The sequence below is a fragment of the Herpailurus yagouaroundi genome, unplaced genomic scaffold (assembly GCF_014898765.1).
Source record: "Herpailurus yagouaroundi ecotype Mexico unplaced genomic scaffold, PumYag 28, whole genome shotgun sequence".
NCBI lineage: Eukaryota > Metazoa > Chordata > Mammalia > Carnivora > Felidae > Herpailurus > Herpailurus yagouaroundi.
Window position 1 is genome coordinate 94,731,931 of NW_024412376.1, and position 19,350 is coordinate 94,751,280.

General features: G+C 38.9%; 1 protein-coding gene across 7 annotated transcripts in view; it reads left to right on the forward strand.

Annotated features, from left to right (window-relative positions):
- Positions 1–19,350, forward strand: part of FAM13A (family with sequence similarity 13 member A) — a 183,515-nt gene that overhangs the window by 67,059 nt on the left and 97,106 nt on the right. For 2 of the 7 annotated variants that reach the window (XM_040478472.1, XM_040478474.1), the window contains exon 1: positions 7,738–8,114. The exons of the other annotated variants lie outside the window; for them this stretch is intronic. In XM_040478472.1, the coding sequence (XP_040334406.1) occupies positions 8,086–8,114 (29 nt within the window). In that variant the 5' untranslated portion in view covers positions 7,738–8,085. Of the gene's footprint in view, positions 1–7,737; positions 8,115–19,350 lie in introns of those variants that run through there. 7 annotated transcript variants of the gene reach the window in all.

Genomic DNA, 19,350 nt, shown 5'->3' on the forward strand with positions numbered 1-19,350 from the left:
TCCTCTCCTCTCCTCTCCTCTCCTCTCCTCTCCTCTCCTCTCCTCTCTCTCCATGATAATAAACTTTAAAAAAATTAGAGAAAGCTTTTGTATGAATTTCTACAGAACTGTGTATTCATGTACCATGAAATATAATCACTTGTCTTTCAATTTGAAATCATTAGCCTTTCTGGTGAATGTTCTATATCTTATTTTCTATATTAGGATTGTTAGAATTAGTGAAATCAGAGCCATCAGGCAGGTGAGGAAGGGCAGCTGAGTAATGCATCTCCAGGTGTTGAGGCCTGGGAACCCTGCCTCATTGTTAAAGCAGCGTGCTCCTTGTCATTCCACCTCTGTAGGATGTTAGAACCTAAGTAAATGAACCCTCTAAGCCATCTGAGAGTCTGGCAAGGCTGGTTAGATATATTTTAATGAAGTAAGCCAGTACACTTTTTTAAAAGCATGATCCACCATTAGAATTAAACCAATTAGATAATTTCTGTCCCTGTGGGATTTTTTTTTTCAGCAATCTTTTACTATAGACAAGTCTAATAACTGAGAAAACAATTACGTTGATTTTCTTATTTTTTTTTATTTTGGCCTTAAGTAATGGAATCAGGTTTATTTCTGTTGTTACCAAAGGAAATAGTTTACCTAACTAGAAATTCCCTGTTCCACTTAGCTTGAGCCTGTTCTGAGTGTCACTGTTTTGATTTCTAAAATAAATCCTTTATAAGGTTTTAATAATTATCCTTAAATACTGTAAGATGGGTTTTTTTAACATAAAAACAAGTGACAGCCCACCTCCCATTTCCATTACCATTACCATTAACTTCTTTTAAAAGGAATATAGTTAAGAATGCCACTTAAAGCATAATTTTTCCATCTTTTTTCTATCTTCCTCTTTCTCTCAACAGCCCACCCCAACCACTTCCTTCCCCCATTGCAACTACAACTGGCTGCTGCTGCTGCTGCTGCTGCTACACACACACACACACACACACACACACACACACACACACAAAATGTTGACTCACGATAGCAGAAGAGGTTTGTTCTGGTCCAGTGTATGTCTTTGGTTCAGACAAGCATTATAAGATATTATAATATAAGCATACATACTCATCTAAGTGTAAACTTCAGACCAAAAGAAAAGAAAGGATTCTTTATTTCCTGTTGCTCATTGATAATATATATCAATGGGTAATTATAATACTTTATAATCTTTAAGAGTTATTATATAGTGGAAATGCTATGGCATTCAGATGCTGGCTTCATGTCAGCCACTTACTAGCTGAGTGTTCAAGTTAATTAACTTCTTCAGATCCACATCTATTAAAATGAGCACAGCATAGATTCTTAAGAAATGCTAATTGCCTTACATATACTACCTCTCCATTTCCTACCCACCACCCCCTTTTTTTTTTTTGACATTTGTTGTAGATGATGATGATGATGTTTTCTGATGAGCCCTGGAATTCACTGGTATTATTTTTTATTTATTTTTTTAGAGAGAGCACGAGAGGAGGTGGGGAGAGAGAGAATGAGAATTATCTTAAGCAGGCCCATGCTCAGTACGGAGCCCGATTCGGCTCGATCCCACAACCCTGGATCATGACCTGAGCCAAAATAAGAGTTGGACACTCAGCTGACGGAGCCACCCAGGCGCCTGAGGAATTCACTGGTATTCTAACACAGATTGCCAAAGAGCAAGTTTAATCAGGATCCTGTGCAGCAATACCAGAATATCTAAATGATACATACTGTGAAAATATTGGTTTCATGACTATGAAAAACTCCTATCAGATTTAGTCATTACCATTTATGAGGACTGTGTGACTGTCTTGTGAAAGGTGTTGCTCCTTAGTCCATTTTACAAAGATTGATAAAAATATGAGGAAGAAACCTTGTTTAAGAAGCACCTTGTTACCAAACTTGTAAGAAAGAAATTACTTTAATATGGCATTTTGTCTTAGGAAATAAATCAGTCTGATTTTAAAACAATATATGAAAACAAACTAATGTGGCCAAGAAATGTTCTTAGTTCTTTGTTTCAAATTGATGTTGAAACTGAAGCAAATGAAGCCACATCATTTTTGGAGCAATTGTTGCTCTTGATAGCACAAGGGCAAACACACATAGAACCAAGCTCTTGGAATCTGCTGAAGAAATTATGTAAGAAAATTAGAAGTCCGCAAGCCAGCTGAATTGTAGAAAAAGAAATAGACAATCCAGGAGAAACTGGATAATGTAAAATGCTTAAAAGCTTTCAGAAGTTTGATGGGGCACCTGGGTGGCTCAGTTGGTTAAGCGTCCGACTTCAGCTCAAGTCATGATCTCACAGTTCATGAGTTCGAGCCCCATGTAGGGCTCTGTGCTGACAGCTCAGAGCCTGGAGCCTGCTTCGGATTCTGTGTCTCCCTCTCTGTCTGCCCCCTGACCTGCTTACACTCTGGCTCTCAAAAAGTGAATAAACATTAAAAAATTAAAATTAAAAAAAAAAGCTTTCAGAAGTCTGGGATAGAATCCTACTTTTTACATCTCAGTGATTGCACAGCAATGCATAAACTCTGATTTATTTCTTTTGTCAGTTACTGGTTATCATTCTTTATTTGAACCTACATGAGGTGTCTACTTTAAGTGTTAGCCTACAATGGGAAATGTTAAAAAGTGGATGGAAATATTGCTCAACAAATTAAAATCCAATTAAAGTAGCTATGCTTCAGTTTCTGGAAGAGTGTTAGGTTTATCAGTTAATTCATTCAGCACTTATTAAGTGTCTATGCTGTGTAGTGGCTATAGCAGAAATGGAGTCCTTATCCTGCAGATCTTATATTCCAGTAGGGAAATAATATATAGGTTCAAATAATAATAAAACTGGGGCAGGGTGGGGGGTGTAAATAATATTAGAGATGCCTAGGGCTGTATAAATTGAAAAGGGAAAATAAATTTATTTTAACTGGCCAAAGCCTGATGTATGCATGGAATTTTCCCAGAAGAAAATGGAATGGGAAAATATTCCAGACAGGGAACAGCATGAACACATGTTTGGGGTAGAAGAGTGTAGAGCAGATTAAAAAATAGTGTCCAGGTTTGTCTGGAGTGATTTCTTTAAGAAGTATAAGCAGATGAACTGGAGGGGTAGATTGAGGTTAATTGGTGGAGAGTCTTAGTCATTATGTTAAAGAATTGGGGTTCATCAAAAAGATGGTTTGGAGCTAATGAAGGTTTCTAGCAGAAGAGTGAGTGAGCAGATTACAATCACAGTAGGAAACTCCCTGACAGCGAAATGTATGCATTGGAGATCTTGGAGATCAGGTGAATGGAGGCAGAAGGATCATTCTCATACTGCAAATGACCAAGGTCAGCTAATTAAAGAGACAGCACAGTCAACAGCTTGAAGGAGAGGCGAGGGAGGAGGAATAAAGATGACTCACTTTTTGAATCTGATTCATAAAGAGAATAACAACATCATTAACAAGAGGGGCCAGGAGGAGGAGAAATTTGGGGATAAGATAATATGAGGCCTTGGAAGTGTTGATTAGGATAATAGTACTAATAATGATTTAGCACTTAGTGATTTGCCAGGCACTGTTCTTCATGTTTTACGTATGTGATCTCATTTATTCTTCAGAGCAACTTCAGAGCTTTTTATATAGCCTGCCCAAGTTTACACTGCTCATCTGTTGTAGAGTCTGGATCCAATCCCCAGGAGCGTATTTCCAGAGCACAGCTTATTAAGCCCTAATAAAATGTCTGTACTGAATGGTGCTGGGCTAGAAAGCAAGGTGTGGAGGGGATAAGAGAGAAGGAAGGACAAATGAAATAAAAGGAGAATGGAGTAACCAAGGACATGTGGGGAATCCCCAGGAAAGATTACAGGGAACCAGAAACTTTTAGAAAACCAAAGGTGGATGTTTCTGGAAAGTTAAGAGTAGAGATTTAATAGTCCAAAGAGCATTGGTGGCCTTAAAGCAGTTTCAGAAAAGTGGTGAAGTCCCACGTCCGTTGGCATGGGGCATGGGGTGGGGGAGTCAGTAACTTATGCAGAAGTGGGAACAGCAGAGGTAGGTTTTGGGGAAGTCTGTCAGTGGGAGGAGGGTAAAATAGCACTGCAGCACCAGCAGGCAAGGCAGATGAGGAAAACATTTTAAGGCTAGGGGATACTTACTCAGGTTCCTATTGGAAGGGGGACAGATTTAAGATCTAGGAGAGATCAGGTTTCTTCCAGAGAAAGGAGGAAATGAAGAGATCCAAAAGGTAGATAAGAAATTGGAGTCCTGTGAATGAGACCTTTTCTGCTAGACTAGGAAGAAGTCAAATAGAGGAAGGCAAGATTGTGTGTGTGTTCGTGTGTGTGTTGTGTGTGTTGTGTATATATGGACAGCGGGGGTGCACTTAAATCCATAAGGGTAACAGGGAAGAACAAAGGTAATGACTCGCATTTGATGATCTTGGCTTCCTCAATAAATTTAGGAGGCGAGGCAGTTACTGACTGAGAGAGGTTCAGATTTGTGGCAGTGAAGATTTGTAGCAGTTTCTATGGGGATGCAGTGAAAAATCATTTAAAGATAAGTAAAAAGGTTGCCACACAGTATCGAGGTTCATGCTGAGGTTAAATAGCATGAATTTTTAGTGTCACTAGTTGCCAGGGTTATGTGACTTTCTTTTGCAATGTTTTAGCGGTCTGGCAGTAGAAAACCCAGCTGGCAGGATTTAGAGAGGGTGAAGAAGCGGAGGATGCTAGTGAGCCCATTTTAGAAATAACTAAATGCTGAGGAGAGCCAGGAATGTGCCTTTTTTTTTAAAGCTGCATGCCAGTTGGTTTGGGTGCAGGTTACACTCTACAGACAGAACAGTTGTTGCTGAAGAGAAGGCTAAGGAAGAGAGGGAGGAGTGGGGGAGGCAGAAGCGTGGGGGATAAGTGATGAACAGTAGGGCTAAGTGTGGAGCAGATGCAGTCAGGGTATCAGTGTTTGGGGAGTTAGAACTGGCAGAGTCCAGGGAATGAGACTCCTGCTGCCCGACCTGAGGAACTGATACAAGGATGTTAGGAATAGAAATAGCAAAGGTATTTAAGTGATCAAGGACTTTGGCAGTGGGTGTGGTAGAGAGAAAGAGCTGCAGTCCAGGTATAAATTCATCAATGATCATCAAATAATGCCCAGAAAATAGACCGAGAGCCCAAAAGAGGAGGAATTGTTATAAATAATAGAAACTTGAAAAGGCATGTAATTGTGGAGTTCTCATGTTTGGTAATTTTTAAAAATAACCACTGATGTCTCACTAGTAATATGGCATGTTAGAGGAATACTGATATGAAGACTTAATTTATAAGGAAACATAGGTGGAATCATAGGTTAAAATATGAATGCCCCTGTTCTTCTTTTTTTTTAATATGAAATTTATTGTCAAATTGGTTTCCATACAACACCCAGTGCTCATCCCAACAGCTGCCCCCCTCAATGCCCAATGCCCCTGTTCTTCAATGTTTTATCTCTAGTATATATTAAATGCAAATTGTAGTTTGAGTTACAGCTTATGTTTATGATGCTAGGTCCTTTATTATCGAACTCCTTTTAGCCATATAGTATTGATGTGTTCATAAAATTGAGAAAAGACAAAATATTACTTCATTTGAACTTCAACTACAGTTGGCCCTTGAACAATATAAGAGTTAGGGACGCCAATCCCTGTGCAGTCAAAACACCATGCGCAACTTTTGACTCCACAAAAACTTAACTACTAATGACCTACTGTTGACTGGAAGCCTTATCGATGATGTAAACAGTCGACTCACATATATTTTGTATATTATGTATATTACACACTGTATCCTCACAATCAGGTGAGCTAGAGAAAAGAAAATGTTATTAAAATTAGTAGGAGGAGAAAATACATTTACAGCACCCTACTATATTTAACCCTGCACAGTTCAAACCTGTGTTGTTCAAGGGTCCACTGTGTTTCTAAACCTATCTGTATCTTACAAAATATTTAAAAACTCCTATAGTATAGAGTAACCACTATGACATAGCAGAATTCCAGAGCAGACCTAAGAAGCTCTGAGTCCAGTTTCTGTTCTGCTACTGACTTCCTATGTAAATCTGAACAAATTACTTAATTTTCTAGTACCTGGTTTACTCAACAATCAAGTAGATATTACGGTATGTAATAGTGATTTTCTAACTCACGCGGTTTATTGAAGTGTTAAGATGTAAAGGCATTTTGAAAAATAAACTTAAGCAAAAATACAGAACTAAGTTGTTATTATAGAATCAAATTAGAATTTCCAAATCTGATATTAAAAAAGAATATACTGACAATTGCAATTAAAGTAAATTCTGGACTTAAGTCAACTTTCACTGTTTTAAAGGCTGATTTTAGTCGTTGATATTTTACCTTAATATCTGAACACAAGTTTCAGGATGACTAATCCATTTTCATAAATATGGTAGAGGATTAATCAGACAATGAAATGCTTTTATTAGCAGGTATAGTAAAGGAAAGGACACATAATAAGACTTTGTGTTCTAAGTTCAGAATTATGAGTGGTCTGTGAAAAAAAAATAGGAAAAACTACAGAGGAGGAAGATACCTATTTGGACCTTTAAGACCCCACTGTTTCTCAACACCATGGACTCTGTCCCTCTGCCCTTTCTTCTTCTAAAAGCGATGCCCTGAGCTTTCTTATAACTCCTTGTAAGCTCTCGTGATATGAAAGAAATCTTTAAAAAAAAAACTTTTTAGTGTTTATTTGAGAGAAAGAGAGCAGGGGAAGGGCAGAGAGAGAGGGAGACACAGAATCCGAAGCAGGCTCCAGGCTCCAAACCATCATCACAGACCCCAACGTGGGGCTCGAACCCACAAAACTCTGAGATCATGACCTGAGCTGAAGTCGGATGCTTAACTGACTGGGCCACCCAGGCCCCCTGAAAGAAATCTTTTAAAAATGTACTTCTCTTGTTCCTGCAGTGTATGAAATCTATGGATTAATAATTACGTTCCCCAGAACAACACTTTAGTATTCCATACTGAAGCAGAAATTGCAAGGGAAGACTGGATAATTAACAGGCAGCAGACCTTATGGAAAATTGATTTGGTGTTAGTTGTAAAAAAAAATAAATAGCTAGATAGATAAAGAGATCTCTAGATAAATACATAAATAAGCAACCAGTCAAAACATACTGTTGATGTTCTTAGAGGAAAATGATTATACAAATAAACACATTCAATTTTATACAGATAAAATGAAGAGATAATAAGTTGAAATAACTTCTGTGGGAGTAGACCCTTTGATCCCCTGAGAAGTTGAACAGTCTTAGGACATGTATTCTCCCCAGAAGTGTGAGCTACGTGCCTTGGGTGATGTCACCAGTGACTGGTAACCACCGCAGTGTAAACAAACAGCAGGAAATAAATGTGGGTAGGGCAAGGGTCTAGAAGCATGCCTTCCTCCTAGAAGAATCATGCCTTCCAATGCCAGTGATTTGTTTGGATTTTTTTTTTAAGGAAGAGACAGGATGGAGCTTAGCTCTTGCCTTCTGTCACAGAAACCTTTAGTTTCATAGGGCAGTGTCTTCCCTTGACAAATGGATTTCCTCCTTGGCAGTCTCCGTAACACTGAAGTAAGGGGGACTCTTTGCTCTTGCTGTAGTTATTGGTTGCTCTCCCCAGACTGACAAGCTCCTCTGTGGATTTGCTAAGAGGAAAGTTTCGAGTTACCAGAATTAGGCAAGCCCACTGAGAAGCAGGAGGAGGGAGGAGCAGCAGGAGCAAAAGAAGCAGCGCCTTTAAGCACTACAACAGCTGCTCCTCTGATTGGCTGGATGGTTCAGCTGCGTCCCTGGAACAAAAGGTCAAAGTGGACTGCAGTGTAAATGTAGAGAGGCGGCCGATAAAATAGCATTGCTTGAAGAAGTTTGGAGGCTGGGAGCAGCAGCACACTGGCTAACTGCAGAGCAAGTCGCTTCTCCAGCTGTGAGGTGCAGCCTCACCCCCAAGCCCAGCTTAGCCACTGTGAGAAGACGTTTCCTGTATAGGCGGACCCAATTGGCGTGGAAGAGACAGTTGTGAGGGTCCCTGGCAAATTTATATACAAGAATGGCCTGTGAAATCATGCCTCTCCAAAGGTAGTGTTCTTTCCTGTTTGTTTTGTTTTATTCTCTTCTGTATTTTCTGAGTGGTACGAAACCATGTAACTTTGCCAATACTTGGCATCTTTTAGTCGTGTGCCGCAAACGTGTGGAGCCTGTCGTACATGATGTCCTTCCCTGACACCAGAAGAATTTGAATATTATACTGCTGCTTTTACTGACATTTATGCCCAATTTCTTATCTTTCTCACTTGATTGTTGTGTCCAATTATTTCCTTCCTTGAAAGAGAATAAATGTAAGAAAATATCTTTGACATCTGAAGGAAAACAGAAACTAAAGAATGTATTGAACAGGTTTATAATACAACTGAGTCAGCTTCTTAGCAATGTTGGGAAGCTGTGGCAAGCTCTCAGCTCATTTTAAAGGATGGTGATACACTAAAGACCTTTTAAAAATGCATGTTAGGATCTCTCCTGGAGTCCAGATCTAAGCAAGGGTTTTCTGTCAATAAGTACATTGTAATACATGGACATAAATGTTAAGGAAGAATTTCCCCATAAATAATTCTAGATAGATTTATTTATATATATATATAACACCTTTCTAAGAACTGCTATGTAAGAATGACTGAGCACACAGCTCTATTTTGTTCGTTAATGATTGTAGTATGGATTGCAAAGGGTGGGGTGGGGGAATTATACCAAAGCAAAGAAAGGTGAATTTAAACAAAGAGGCTTGTTAAAAAGAACACTGCTGGTGAATGAATAAGTGAATAATGTATTCTAGAATGTTAAAACTGGAAGTCACGTCTGTGATGACTGGAATTCAGTCCTTCAGTTTCACAGTAGGAAAACTGAGGCACAGAGGAAGTCTCAAAGTAGCCCAAGGTCACGTTTTATGATTTTTAAATTTACTTTTTCCAACCATATGATTATATTTCAACTTTACATGCATTATCATGATTCCATGTAAATGCTTCCTTTAAGAAAATTCTAGGGGCGCCTGGGTGGCGCAGTCGGTTGAGCCTCCGACTTCGGCCGGGTCACGATCTCGCAGTCCGTGAGTTCGAGCCCCGCGTCGGGCTCTGGGCTGATGGCTCGGAGCCTGGAGCCTGTTTCCGATTCTGTGTCTCCCTCTCTCTCTGCCCCTCCCCCGTTCATGCTCTGTTTCTCTCTGTCCCACAAATAAATAAACGTTGAAAAAAAAAATTTAAAAAAAAAGAAAATTCTAAAGGGTTTTATTAGTGAAAATGATCTCAAATATCAAATAGTAAATAGTTTATAAGACTGAAAATATCTGGGAAAAAGTGAATTTCAATTTTAAAAACCATGCCACCAATATTTTACTGAATGTCCATGTTTTAACAATGAAAATCAGGTTTACAAAAATTCGGTGTTTATTTTCAAGGTGTTCCCTGCAGATGTACACTGTGACATAGACCAGTGTGGTTGTTTTTCTTTCACTGTAATGACGAGCACACTGAAATGGGAACTTGATGGGGGTGTCCCAAGAATTCCTTTTCTAAAAATTAATAACCCAAGGGAGCAGAAAGTGGTTTATGGATAGGTCTGAAATTTTTCTATATTGACCCAGTGGAAAGGGCCACATGCTTAAAGCTTGCAACAGACTAAATCTAATGTACACTTTTTGGAGTCTTGATTTGCTTCCCAACTTCAAAGTTGGGGACTTGTTTTTCTTATAATGACATCAATCTTAAAGGTCTTAAGCAGTCATATTCTAGATAAGAATTTTGGCTATTACTGAACTCTGTAATAAGCTGCTTGATGATATAATAACTGTTAAGAAAATATTGCTGAGGGAGTTAATGAAAGCTAAAATAGAATTAGCATGATTTCCTCCAGAATTATTTTGCATTATTAGTCCATATTAGTAAGCCTATGTAAGAGGAATAATTTGAATTTGCATTCAGGAATGCTGATTGGTGTATTCATTGCTCCCTGGCTCTGAGAATTTAATTTGATTGATTACCCTGCAGTCTTCACTTCCAGCCCATGCCTGCCTTTGATTATAAACCTCCTGAAGGCAAGGAGCAGGTTTGTGTAGTTCTCTTCATTAAGGATCTCATGTGAATTTAAGCATGTATGCAGAAAACTTTCCTGTTCCTATGCATGATTGCTTCTTCTAAATCCAGTTCAGTACCTTAGGCTAAGGATTCCTGTGAGCCTCTGATTGACTGTTGCCAACCGACCCCACTGTTAACGCTGCCTGAAGCCGGAAGGTTGCAGAGCCTTGTGGTATGCGTGCTGACTGATGGCATGAATGCTTTGCTCAGTTCTGTTTAAGAGCAGTAAGGGGCTAGAACTGAATTAAAAGTAGATGAGTAAAAGAATAGCTCGAGATACCAGTTAAAAAAATTTGTGCTTCCTATTTGTATTGAGCAGAGTGGCCAATGATTCTCGTACTTCAGATGCATGAGAATTACGTGAGGAACTAAGTTTTTAAAACAGCTTATTCCTGCTGCCCTCTTTCCCTAGAGTTACTGAATCTGAATCTGGGTGTGACAGGGAAAGTAAATACATTTTGGCAAGCTTCCTGAAAGCAAATCTGACACAAATGGTCCAAACACTAAGAGAAACACACATCTAAACTCTAGTTAATGATTATAGCTTGTGTAAAGCCATTGACAGCAGGTATATATATACACACACACACACACACACACACATATATATGTATATGTATATATATGAATCTAACACTTTACTACTCAACGTGCCCAAATAACATCTTTAATATCATGACCTTACGTGAAGTATTTTTTTTTCATAATCGATGCTTTCAATTACTAGGTGTTAGTGTTATCTGTTAAAGCATACTTACAATGTTGTTGAATATATTAAACACTTGGTACTACCAACGATACTAAAGTAATCAAGACACAAGCTCTGCTTCAAAGAGGCCACATGCTAGTGAAGATGCAGTCACAGTACCAGACAATTACAATACATGTGATGAGTTCAGTAATAGTGTGATTAGCATAATAATAGAGATGTGCCTACATGGATAACATTACTTTGTTTTATTTAACCTCATGTAAGCATATGATCTTATTAGAGGGTGTGTTTTTACCCTAATGTCTCCTTAGCTTACAATTTCCATGAGTGACTTTTTAGCCTTTCTTAGCATGTTGTGAAAGTATGTAGGAGATAAATTTGTTACTGCTAATCTGTAACTGAGATGAGAATAATAGATGAGGTTGAAAGCTAAGAATGAAATAAATACTTTGGTTCCCTTTAATGTATTTTGCTATCTGTTTATTAATGTAATTTATAGACCTTCAAAGATGGAGTTGACTGTTTAGAAGAACTCATGACCTTTAGAAAAAAAACTGCAGAGGTTAAATGTTTAAAATATGACCCTCTATAAAGTGAAGGACTCAGTTCTTACAATTCACTTTGAGTCATTAAGACTGTCTCCATTATTTTTGAAGATACTAAAATATCTATATGTACTTCTTATACTGAATGATAAAACTCAGTACACTCTATAGCACTGTATAGATATTCTTGCCATTTGACAAAGTTCCCCCAAAAAAGTAAAATCATATCCGAGGTAAGTTGGGAAACCATATTAAGTTAAGAAATGAAATAAGTTTTCTTGAGGTGCCTCACTGGCTCAGTTGGTACAGCATATGACTCTTGATCTTGAGCCTTGCATAGAGTTTTGTTTTCTCAGGTGACTAAATTTACCTTCTGTCACTAATGAGACAGTATGTTTTATCAGATTCCAGGCTTTACTTATACCTCAGGCTCTTTGTATGATTTATATCCTATTGGTCTTTTTTCCTTACATATTGTGGATCTTTAGGTAGGATCTCTATTTTATGTATAGAAAGATTTTGACAGGCTAAGAAACAAATCTTAACCCTGAGTCTTACGTCTATGAAAAAACTCTCAACTTTCACAACAGTATTTTGATTTGCTCGATTAACTTTCCAATAACCACTAAGTCAGTTTATATCCTCAAAGAATGATGATGGAAGATGAAGCCAGGAACTGATGATTAATCTAAACTAATGTACCTGCTTTCATGTGTTAGCATCCTCTTGTTTCCCTGGTATATTTACCAAAGTGGGAAACTGAGATTAAGAAAGTTTACATGATTCTCTTGTTCATTACTCCGTCTCTCAGATTATGGTATTCAGTGTCTGTTACTGATTACTTTTTTTATGATGGTGAAATACCTTGCAATTCCAAATTGCAATGGCCTTTTTAAGAATTTGCATGGCCCCAGGGTTCATTAACAGGTTAGTAGTGGCCCAGCATGGGAAAATTTCACTGAAACTTCTTATCAGCAGAATTCATCTGGTCTGACCAAGCATTGATAGTTAGAATAACCTTTTGCAAACAAGAAAATATGGGTAATATGGGGATGATGCAGGAGTTAACCAGAAAACACACCAGCTAATGGTAGTCCTGCTTGTGCGTCTTGTGTGTAATGTTAGAGAGCCCTCTACTGCTTGTGGTGGTGACACCACCAGTTACCTTATCTGTAAGCCAATATTCTTTCTAGCTTGTTGATACTTGGATAGCACTCTGTGCTTGTCCCCTAATCCCTCCATAGACACAGTCTAAGAGGGAGTTAAAAGATGCCTCACTTCAAACCCAAGTTAACCCTTATGGGTTTGTGTATCTAAACTTAGATTTCATCACTGATCTCGTCTATACTTGGTAGTAACAAGAAGTCACTGAGAATAATTAAGACCTCTGTGAGTTCTCTCATTGGATGGTTACAGTGTCTCTGAGTCTAAATATTTGCTAATTACTCCAAATTAAGAGGATATTATGAACTAAGATGGGGATGTTTTAAAATTTTACAGAGATCACCCTGTCTAAACCATGGAAGAATTAGAGGTGTTGAGTAGTCAGTGCAAAGCAGTGGGGAAAGCAGCAGAAAGGTAGTAAACTTGCTATCAAATAAACATGTGCAGAGACTGACAGCTAGCTAGCCATGTGAATTTGATCAGGTCATCTTCCTCATCTATAAAATGGGATGATAATGATTCATATACTTACGTATGGGGGCAATTTTAGAGTTAAAGAATATGATAGTTCTTCCTAAATGACAAAACTACTCAGACATGAAGAGTAGTAGTATATTGCTTTTCTCTTGTTTTTTTTTTTTTTTTTTTTTATTCTTCAGTACCTTTCAATTTTTTGAATGCAAGACTTCTTAACACAGGTAAGGTGAGGCTCTAGCATTGCATTCCATTTCATTGGATGACTATTGGAAAGTGGCTTAAAGAATGGTTTGCAGGAAGTGTCATTACAAATACTCTGGAATCAAATCTGAAACTCTCAAAACCTTCTGCCCTGTTTTTTCCTATGACCCTTATATATTTATGTGATGATCAGAATGAATTGCCAAGAAATAGTTTGTACTGTATAAAACCTCTTCAAAGGACTATTTATTCTTTAAGAAGAACTGGCAATAACTTTTTTAATTTTTTTTTCCAACGTTTATTTATTTTTGGGACAGAGAGAGACAGAGCATGAACGGGGGAGGGGCAGAGAGAGAGGGAGACACAGAATCAGAAACAGGCTCCAGGCTCTGAGCCATCAGCCCAGAGCCTGACGCGGGGCTCGAACTCACGGACCGCGAGATCGTGACCTGGCTGAAGTCGGATGCTTAACCGACTGCGCCACCCAGGCGCCCCGGAAATAACTTTTTTTAAAAAGCTTTATTGAGATATAATTCACATAACCATGTAATTCACCTATATAAAGTATATAATTCAATGATTTTTTAGTACATTCACAAGATTGTACAACCATCACTACAAGCAATTTTAGAATATCTTCATCACCCAAAAGAAACCCTGTACATTTCAGCTGTCAGTCCCCATCGCGAGCTAAATGTGTTCCCCCAAAATTCACATGTTGAAGCTCTAATCCCCTGTGTGATGATATTTGGAGATGGGACCCTTTGAGAGGTAATTAGGTTTGGATGAGGCCATGGAGGTGGTGCTCCCATGATAGGATTGGTGTCCTTATAAGGAGATAAGGGGTCTAGAGTGCTCACTCTTCCCCAACCCCCACCCCCACCATCGGTGGATATAGTAAGAAGGTGGCAGCCAGCAAGCCAGGGAGAGCTCTCACCAGAACCTGATCTTGATAGCATCCTGATCTTAGACTTCCAATCACTGGAACTGTGAGAAGTAAATGTTTCTATTGTTTAAGCCATCCAATCTATGGTATCTTGTTAGAACAGCCCAAACTGACTAAAACAACCCTCAATATCCCTATAATCCCCCATCCCAACTCTAGGCAACCACTAATCTACTTTCTGTCTCTAAACATTTGCCTCTTCTGGACACTACATTATAACACTTGGGCAGGTTGTCGCAGAGCCACATGTGGAAACTAATTTTAATTCTCGCATAAGAATGGCATGTTAATGGGAAATAGTGGGGAGATGAATGGTAAAAAAAAAAAAAAAAAAAAAAAAAAAAACGAAACAAAACAAAACACAAAGTATTAGGAAGCCCAGCAAGTTGACTTTCAAAATTAAGATACCTAGTTAAAGAAATAAAAATACTGGGCAGTGGGGGAGAGGAGAGACACACGATACATTTGATAAAACCTTTAAGGTTGTGGTCAGGAAATCATGTATCTTCTCATCAACTGTAAGAATAAAAATCAATAAAAGCAAAGAACTGAACTGCTTTACTCAGATTATATTGAAGGGAATAAAAACGGCCAGAAAAAGTTAAGGGCTTAGAAAGAGCTTAGTATGATACATGAGTATTTTGCTGTCAGCAAAATGATCATGGAAAGAACTATAACTTCACTGTCTAGATTAAAATAGCCCCTGAAATCAAGATTAGGAACTGACAGCCAGCCAGAGTGGACCATTGATACACCGTGTAGTATTTTTATAAATGACTCCTTCACTTTCAGTTCCTTGACTTAGCAAAAACTCCAACGCCTGCCTGTCCTGGGTGCCCCTGCCTAGATGCACCTGCCACGTCTGGAGAGCTGCACTTGCTCCATTCTGCCTCCTTCCTTTGCACACTCTCTTCCCTTGTGGAAGAATTCTCCTGTTTGTGACCTTTCTCCTAATAATGCCTACATGACCCTAATCTAACAGACTGCATAGTGCTTGAGCGTAACGTCTGGTGCCCTGGCTTCCACAGACGTGGACTTTAATCTCAGCCCTGCCTGGCTCTGTGGCCTCCAGCTGGTGAATTACCCTCTTGAAGACTTGTTTTTCTGATCTGAAAAAAATCCAGTTAGTGATACCTCTCTCCAAGTGTGTCTTTGAGGATCAAATGAGAAAATGGATGTGAAGCTCTTAGCCCAAAGCCTTGACTTATTGAGGTAAAGCCCTCAATACATGGTAGCCATGTATCTTTTCTTCCTAATCATTATCAACTGTCAGGTTTCTGTTTCTCCCTGGTCTATAAATTCTGTGAGGATTTGGACCATATCCTATTAGCCTATGTATCTGCAGCATCTATCATAGGCTCTGACGCATAATAGCCACTCAGAACATGCTGAACGAGCTCTTGCATGTAGTTATGGAAGATCACAAAGCTGAAGGGAAGGTAGACTTCAAGCCTTCATACATTGGCCGGTTCCTCATCATCCTAAAAACCAATGTAAGAATCATGATAGAGTAGAAACAAGTCAGTGACTTTGTTTACTGTGTAAAACCCTCCTCTGGCAGAGGAAGGAAGATGACAGGATAATTTGCATTGCTTTCTGCATCTTTTTGTCTCCCTCAAGAAACCCACATTCAGACTCAACAGTTTGGGAAGTTAAGATCTTTTAAATAAAAACTATATCAACAAACCATCAATAATGTTATAATGGTAATTATTTTTAAAAGTTAGTAAAAATTATTTGCTATTTCCTTCCTCTGTTCTGCAGGTATCCTCATATTCTTTTACTTTGTTGAACTAAAGATCAGAAAATATTTTAACTTACTTATTAACATTCTAAAAGTATTTTCTCATCAACTCATATCAACTCCCCCGTAAAGTTACTGTTTGAACATTCTCAATTATTGCCTCCCCAAGGCAATCCATGATAAACCTCACTTTTCTGAACAAGGCTCTCAGAGACAAGTGAAAGCTTCCAACTGCCTCGAAAATAGTTTGGTGACTAAACCAAAAAAATTTTTAAGCCCCAAACAACCTTTGGGTCTGCAGTGAAGTGAAATAATTTTCTTTTCCTGCTCTCAAGCCAGAACAGACAGATACAGTGTGTGGCAAGGCCGTATTACCTTGCCTGAACATATCCTTTTCTGGGCTCACTGAACACCACAGAAAGTACGGCATTTACATTGCTGGCATAGTGGCAGAACTCCCACCTCACTGTGCAGTGGAAGGAAAGAAAATAATTTCATGTGTCTCGGGATGGGAGAGGAAGCCTGTGGCATAGTTGTGATTTCATTAAGTTTTGAATAGAAGAGAACAAGAGCACTTAAAATAATCTACATGCTCATGTCTGAAAATGCTTCTAGCCAGCCCAATTCATTTGACAAATAATAAATGAATTATTACTATTTAAACAGTGTATGTTTTCAAACTATTACATCAAACTGGTAGCGTTAGCACTCAGCAAAGTCTTGGTGACGCTGATTTTACTCAGCCATTCACTGAGCACTAGAGTGTTCTAGGTACCTTGCTAGATGCTGGTAGTGGTACAGAGATAAAGACGAATCCAGGAGGTGAGGCAAGCATCTGAACTCCTGAATTCTGGTGTTGTGTTGCTCGTTTATAGCTATGAACAGTGTATCGGAGCCTGCAGAAAGAGGCGGCTCCCTCTCCAGGGTGCTGGAGATGACTTTCCAGATTAGATGACACTTGAGCTGAAAGACGAAATATTTACCCAGGCTGAGAGAGGTGGAAGAAGCATTTAAGGCAGAGGGAACAGCACGTACAAACAAGAGGAGTTACAAAAGTGTAGTGACTGGTCTACAGTGGTATGTTGGATGGACCTAGATTGGGAGGGACCTTCAGTGCCAGGTTTAGACATTTGGATTTTACTTCAAGGCAATGGGGAAGTGGGAAAGGTTTTTAAATTAGGAGGATGAACCTGCTGGAATATGAAGGATAAACTGGTGTGAATGGCAGGGAAACTGTACTGACCCTGGGAAAGACGAAGGCAGTGGTAATGGAAAGATCAAATTCAAGAGACTTGTCTTTTTTTCTTTAGGTAGAACCAGCACAATTTGGGGATTGACCAGTTGTGAGTTTGAGGGATAAACTTCTTTAAGGAGAGCAGTTGGCTTGTTAACATGACTTCAGTATTATAAAAGGAATTCCTTTCTGTGACTTCAAAACATTTCTCTGGGCAAAATCCCCTATGAAGTGCAGGGTGAGCATCTTGGCATGTCGGTCAGTCAGCAGGTAGTTATCTTCACTTCTGACATTCTGACTGTCAGAAGGGACATGATAGAAGTAGAGAAAGGAACCCTCCCTCTCCCTGATGAGAAGCTCTTCCCCGATGTGTGCACACCCTCACTCCCCTCAAATCTCTGAATTATATTCATTAGAAAGGCATCCAGAGATAGAAGTAGTTGGGGATATGGAACTGAAAAAAAAATGACATGTTCCTTAGTTCCCTCCAAGTATGTTTTTTGAGTCTAAAAGAATGTGGGTTGATAAAGAATGCCATCGTCATGAAATCAGGAGGAAGCCAAAGAGATCACGTGTCCCTGAGTCTCACTCTTGACACCATCCTGTGGTTCAACAAGGAAAAGAATATTTAAAGGAGACTTGGAAGTACCCAAGGCTTTCTAGAACTATGTTCTCATGCCCACTGCTGGGTTTATCTGGGACCACTTCCTCTCTGTGCCTCTCTGCCAACTAGACTGGACAAAATCTGTACTTCTTTGGCCCAGTGCTGGTTGTGGCAATGGAGCAGAGAAAGAATGAGTGTTTTCTTTCTCTCCTGTGGGAACATAGATCTTAATTCAACAAAATTCATTGAGTATCATTGTATATATCAAGCAAGGGAGAAGTGTAATTATTAGAACACTATTTTTCAACTGTGAGTCATGACTTATTAGTGGTCATAAAATGAATTTAGCAAGTTGTGACTAGTATTTTATATAATTTTACATAAGTAAAATGTAACACAATGGAAATATCAAAAGTAAGGAAATTTCATAAAATGTGTTTCATAAATTTCATAAAATTTCATAAAATGGACATTTTGTGTGTATGTATAATGACGTAAAATGTGTTTCTAACTGGATCATAACCAGAGGTTTCTTTTAAATATTGTCTCTGGACTACTTATTGAAGATAGTTCATTTGAATGAGAGGTTAGTACGGGCCTGGAAATCAAATCCCCATTTCAGTGTTGGAAATAAATTCTAGTCTGAGCGTGTCTACAAAGGAATTTTGAGACACAAACTTTTTGTAAGATGAAGACACTTTGGTTAGGCAGGTTCTTCTGAATTTAGGGAAAAAACATTTAGTAGATTTATTAGTTTCCTAGGGCTTCTATAGCAAAGTACCACTAACCGGGAGGCTTGAAATGAGAGAAATTTATTGCCTCACTGTTCAGGAGGCCAGAAGTTCCAAATCAATGTTGGCAAAGCCATGCGCTCACTGAAGGATCTGGAGACGGATCTGTTCCAGGCCTGTCTCCTGGCTTCTAGGAGTTCCTCGGCTTAATGGCAGATACAGTTTCATCTTCATACGGCATTCTCCCGGTGCATGTCTGTCTTTGTGTCCAAATTTCCCCTTTGTACCAGGACTCCAGTTATACTGAATTAGGGCCCCCTCAAATGATTTCTTTTTCTCTTGTCTTTTTTGAGAGAGAGAGAGCATAAGCAGAGGAGGGGCAGAGAGAAAGGGGGACAGAGGATCCAAAGTGGGCCCTGCACTGACAGCAGCAAGCCCGATGCAGGGCTCAAACTCACAAACTGAAATCGTGACCTGAGCCCAACTTGGACACTCAACCAACTGAGTCACTCAGGTGCACTAATGATTTCATTTTAACTCCTTCACCTCTGTAAAGACTCTGTTTCCAAATAAGGTCACATGCTGAGGTATTGGGGTTAGTGCTTCCACATATCTTTCTGAAGGGACACAATTCAACCCCTAACCAGTATATTTCAAATTTCCACTAGGCGATCAAGAAAATGGTAAGAATGTTTTCTTTTCTAATTGAGAAAAAACTTCTAAATTTTGGGGTGTCTTTTTGTTTTGTCTGTTTATTTTGTCTCCCAAATAATACCTCTTTGTGTTGGCCAGAAATTCCTGTTTTCCTATGAATATTAACAGCTTCAGCT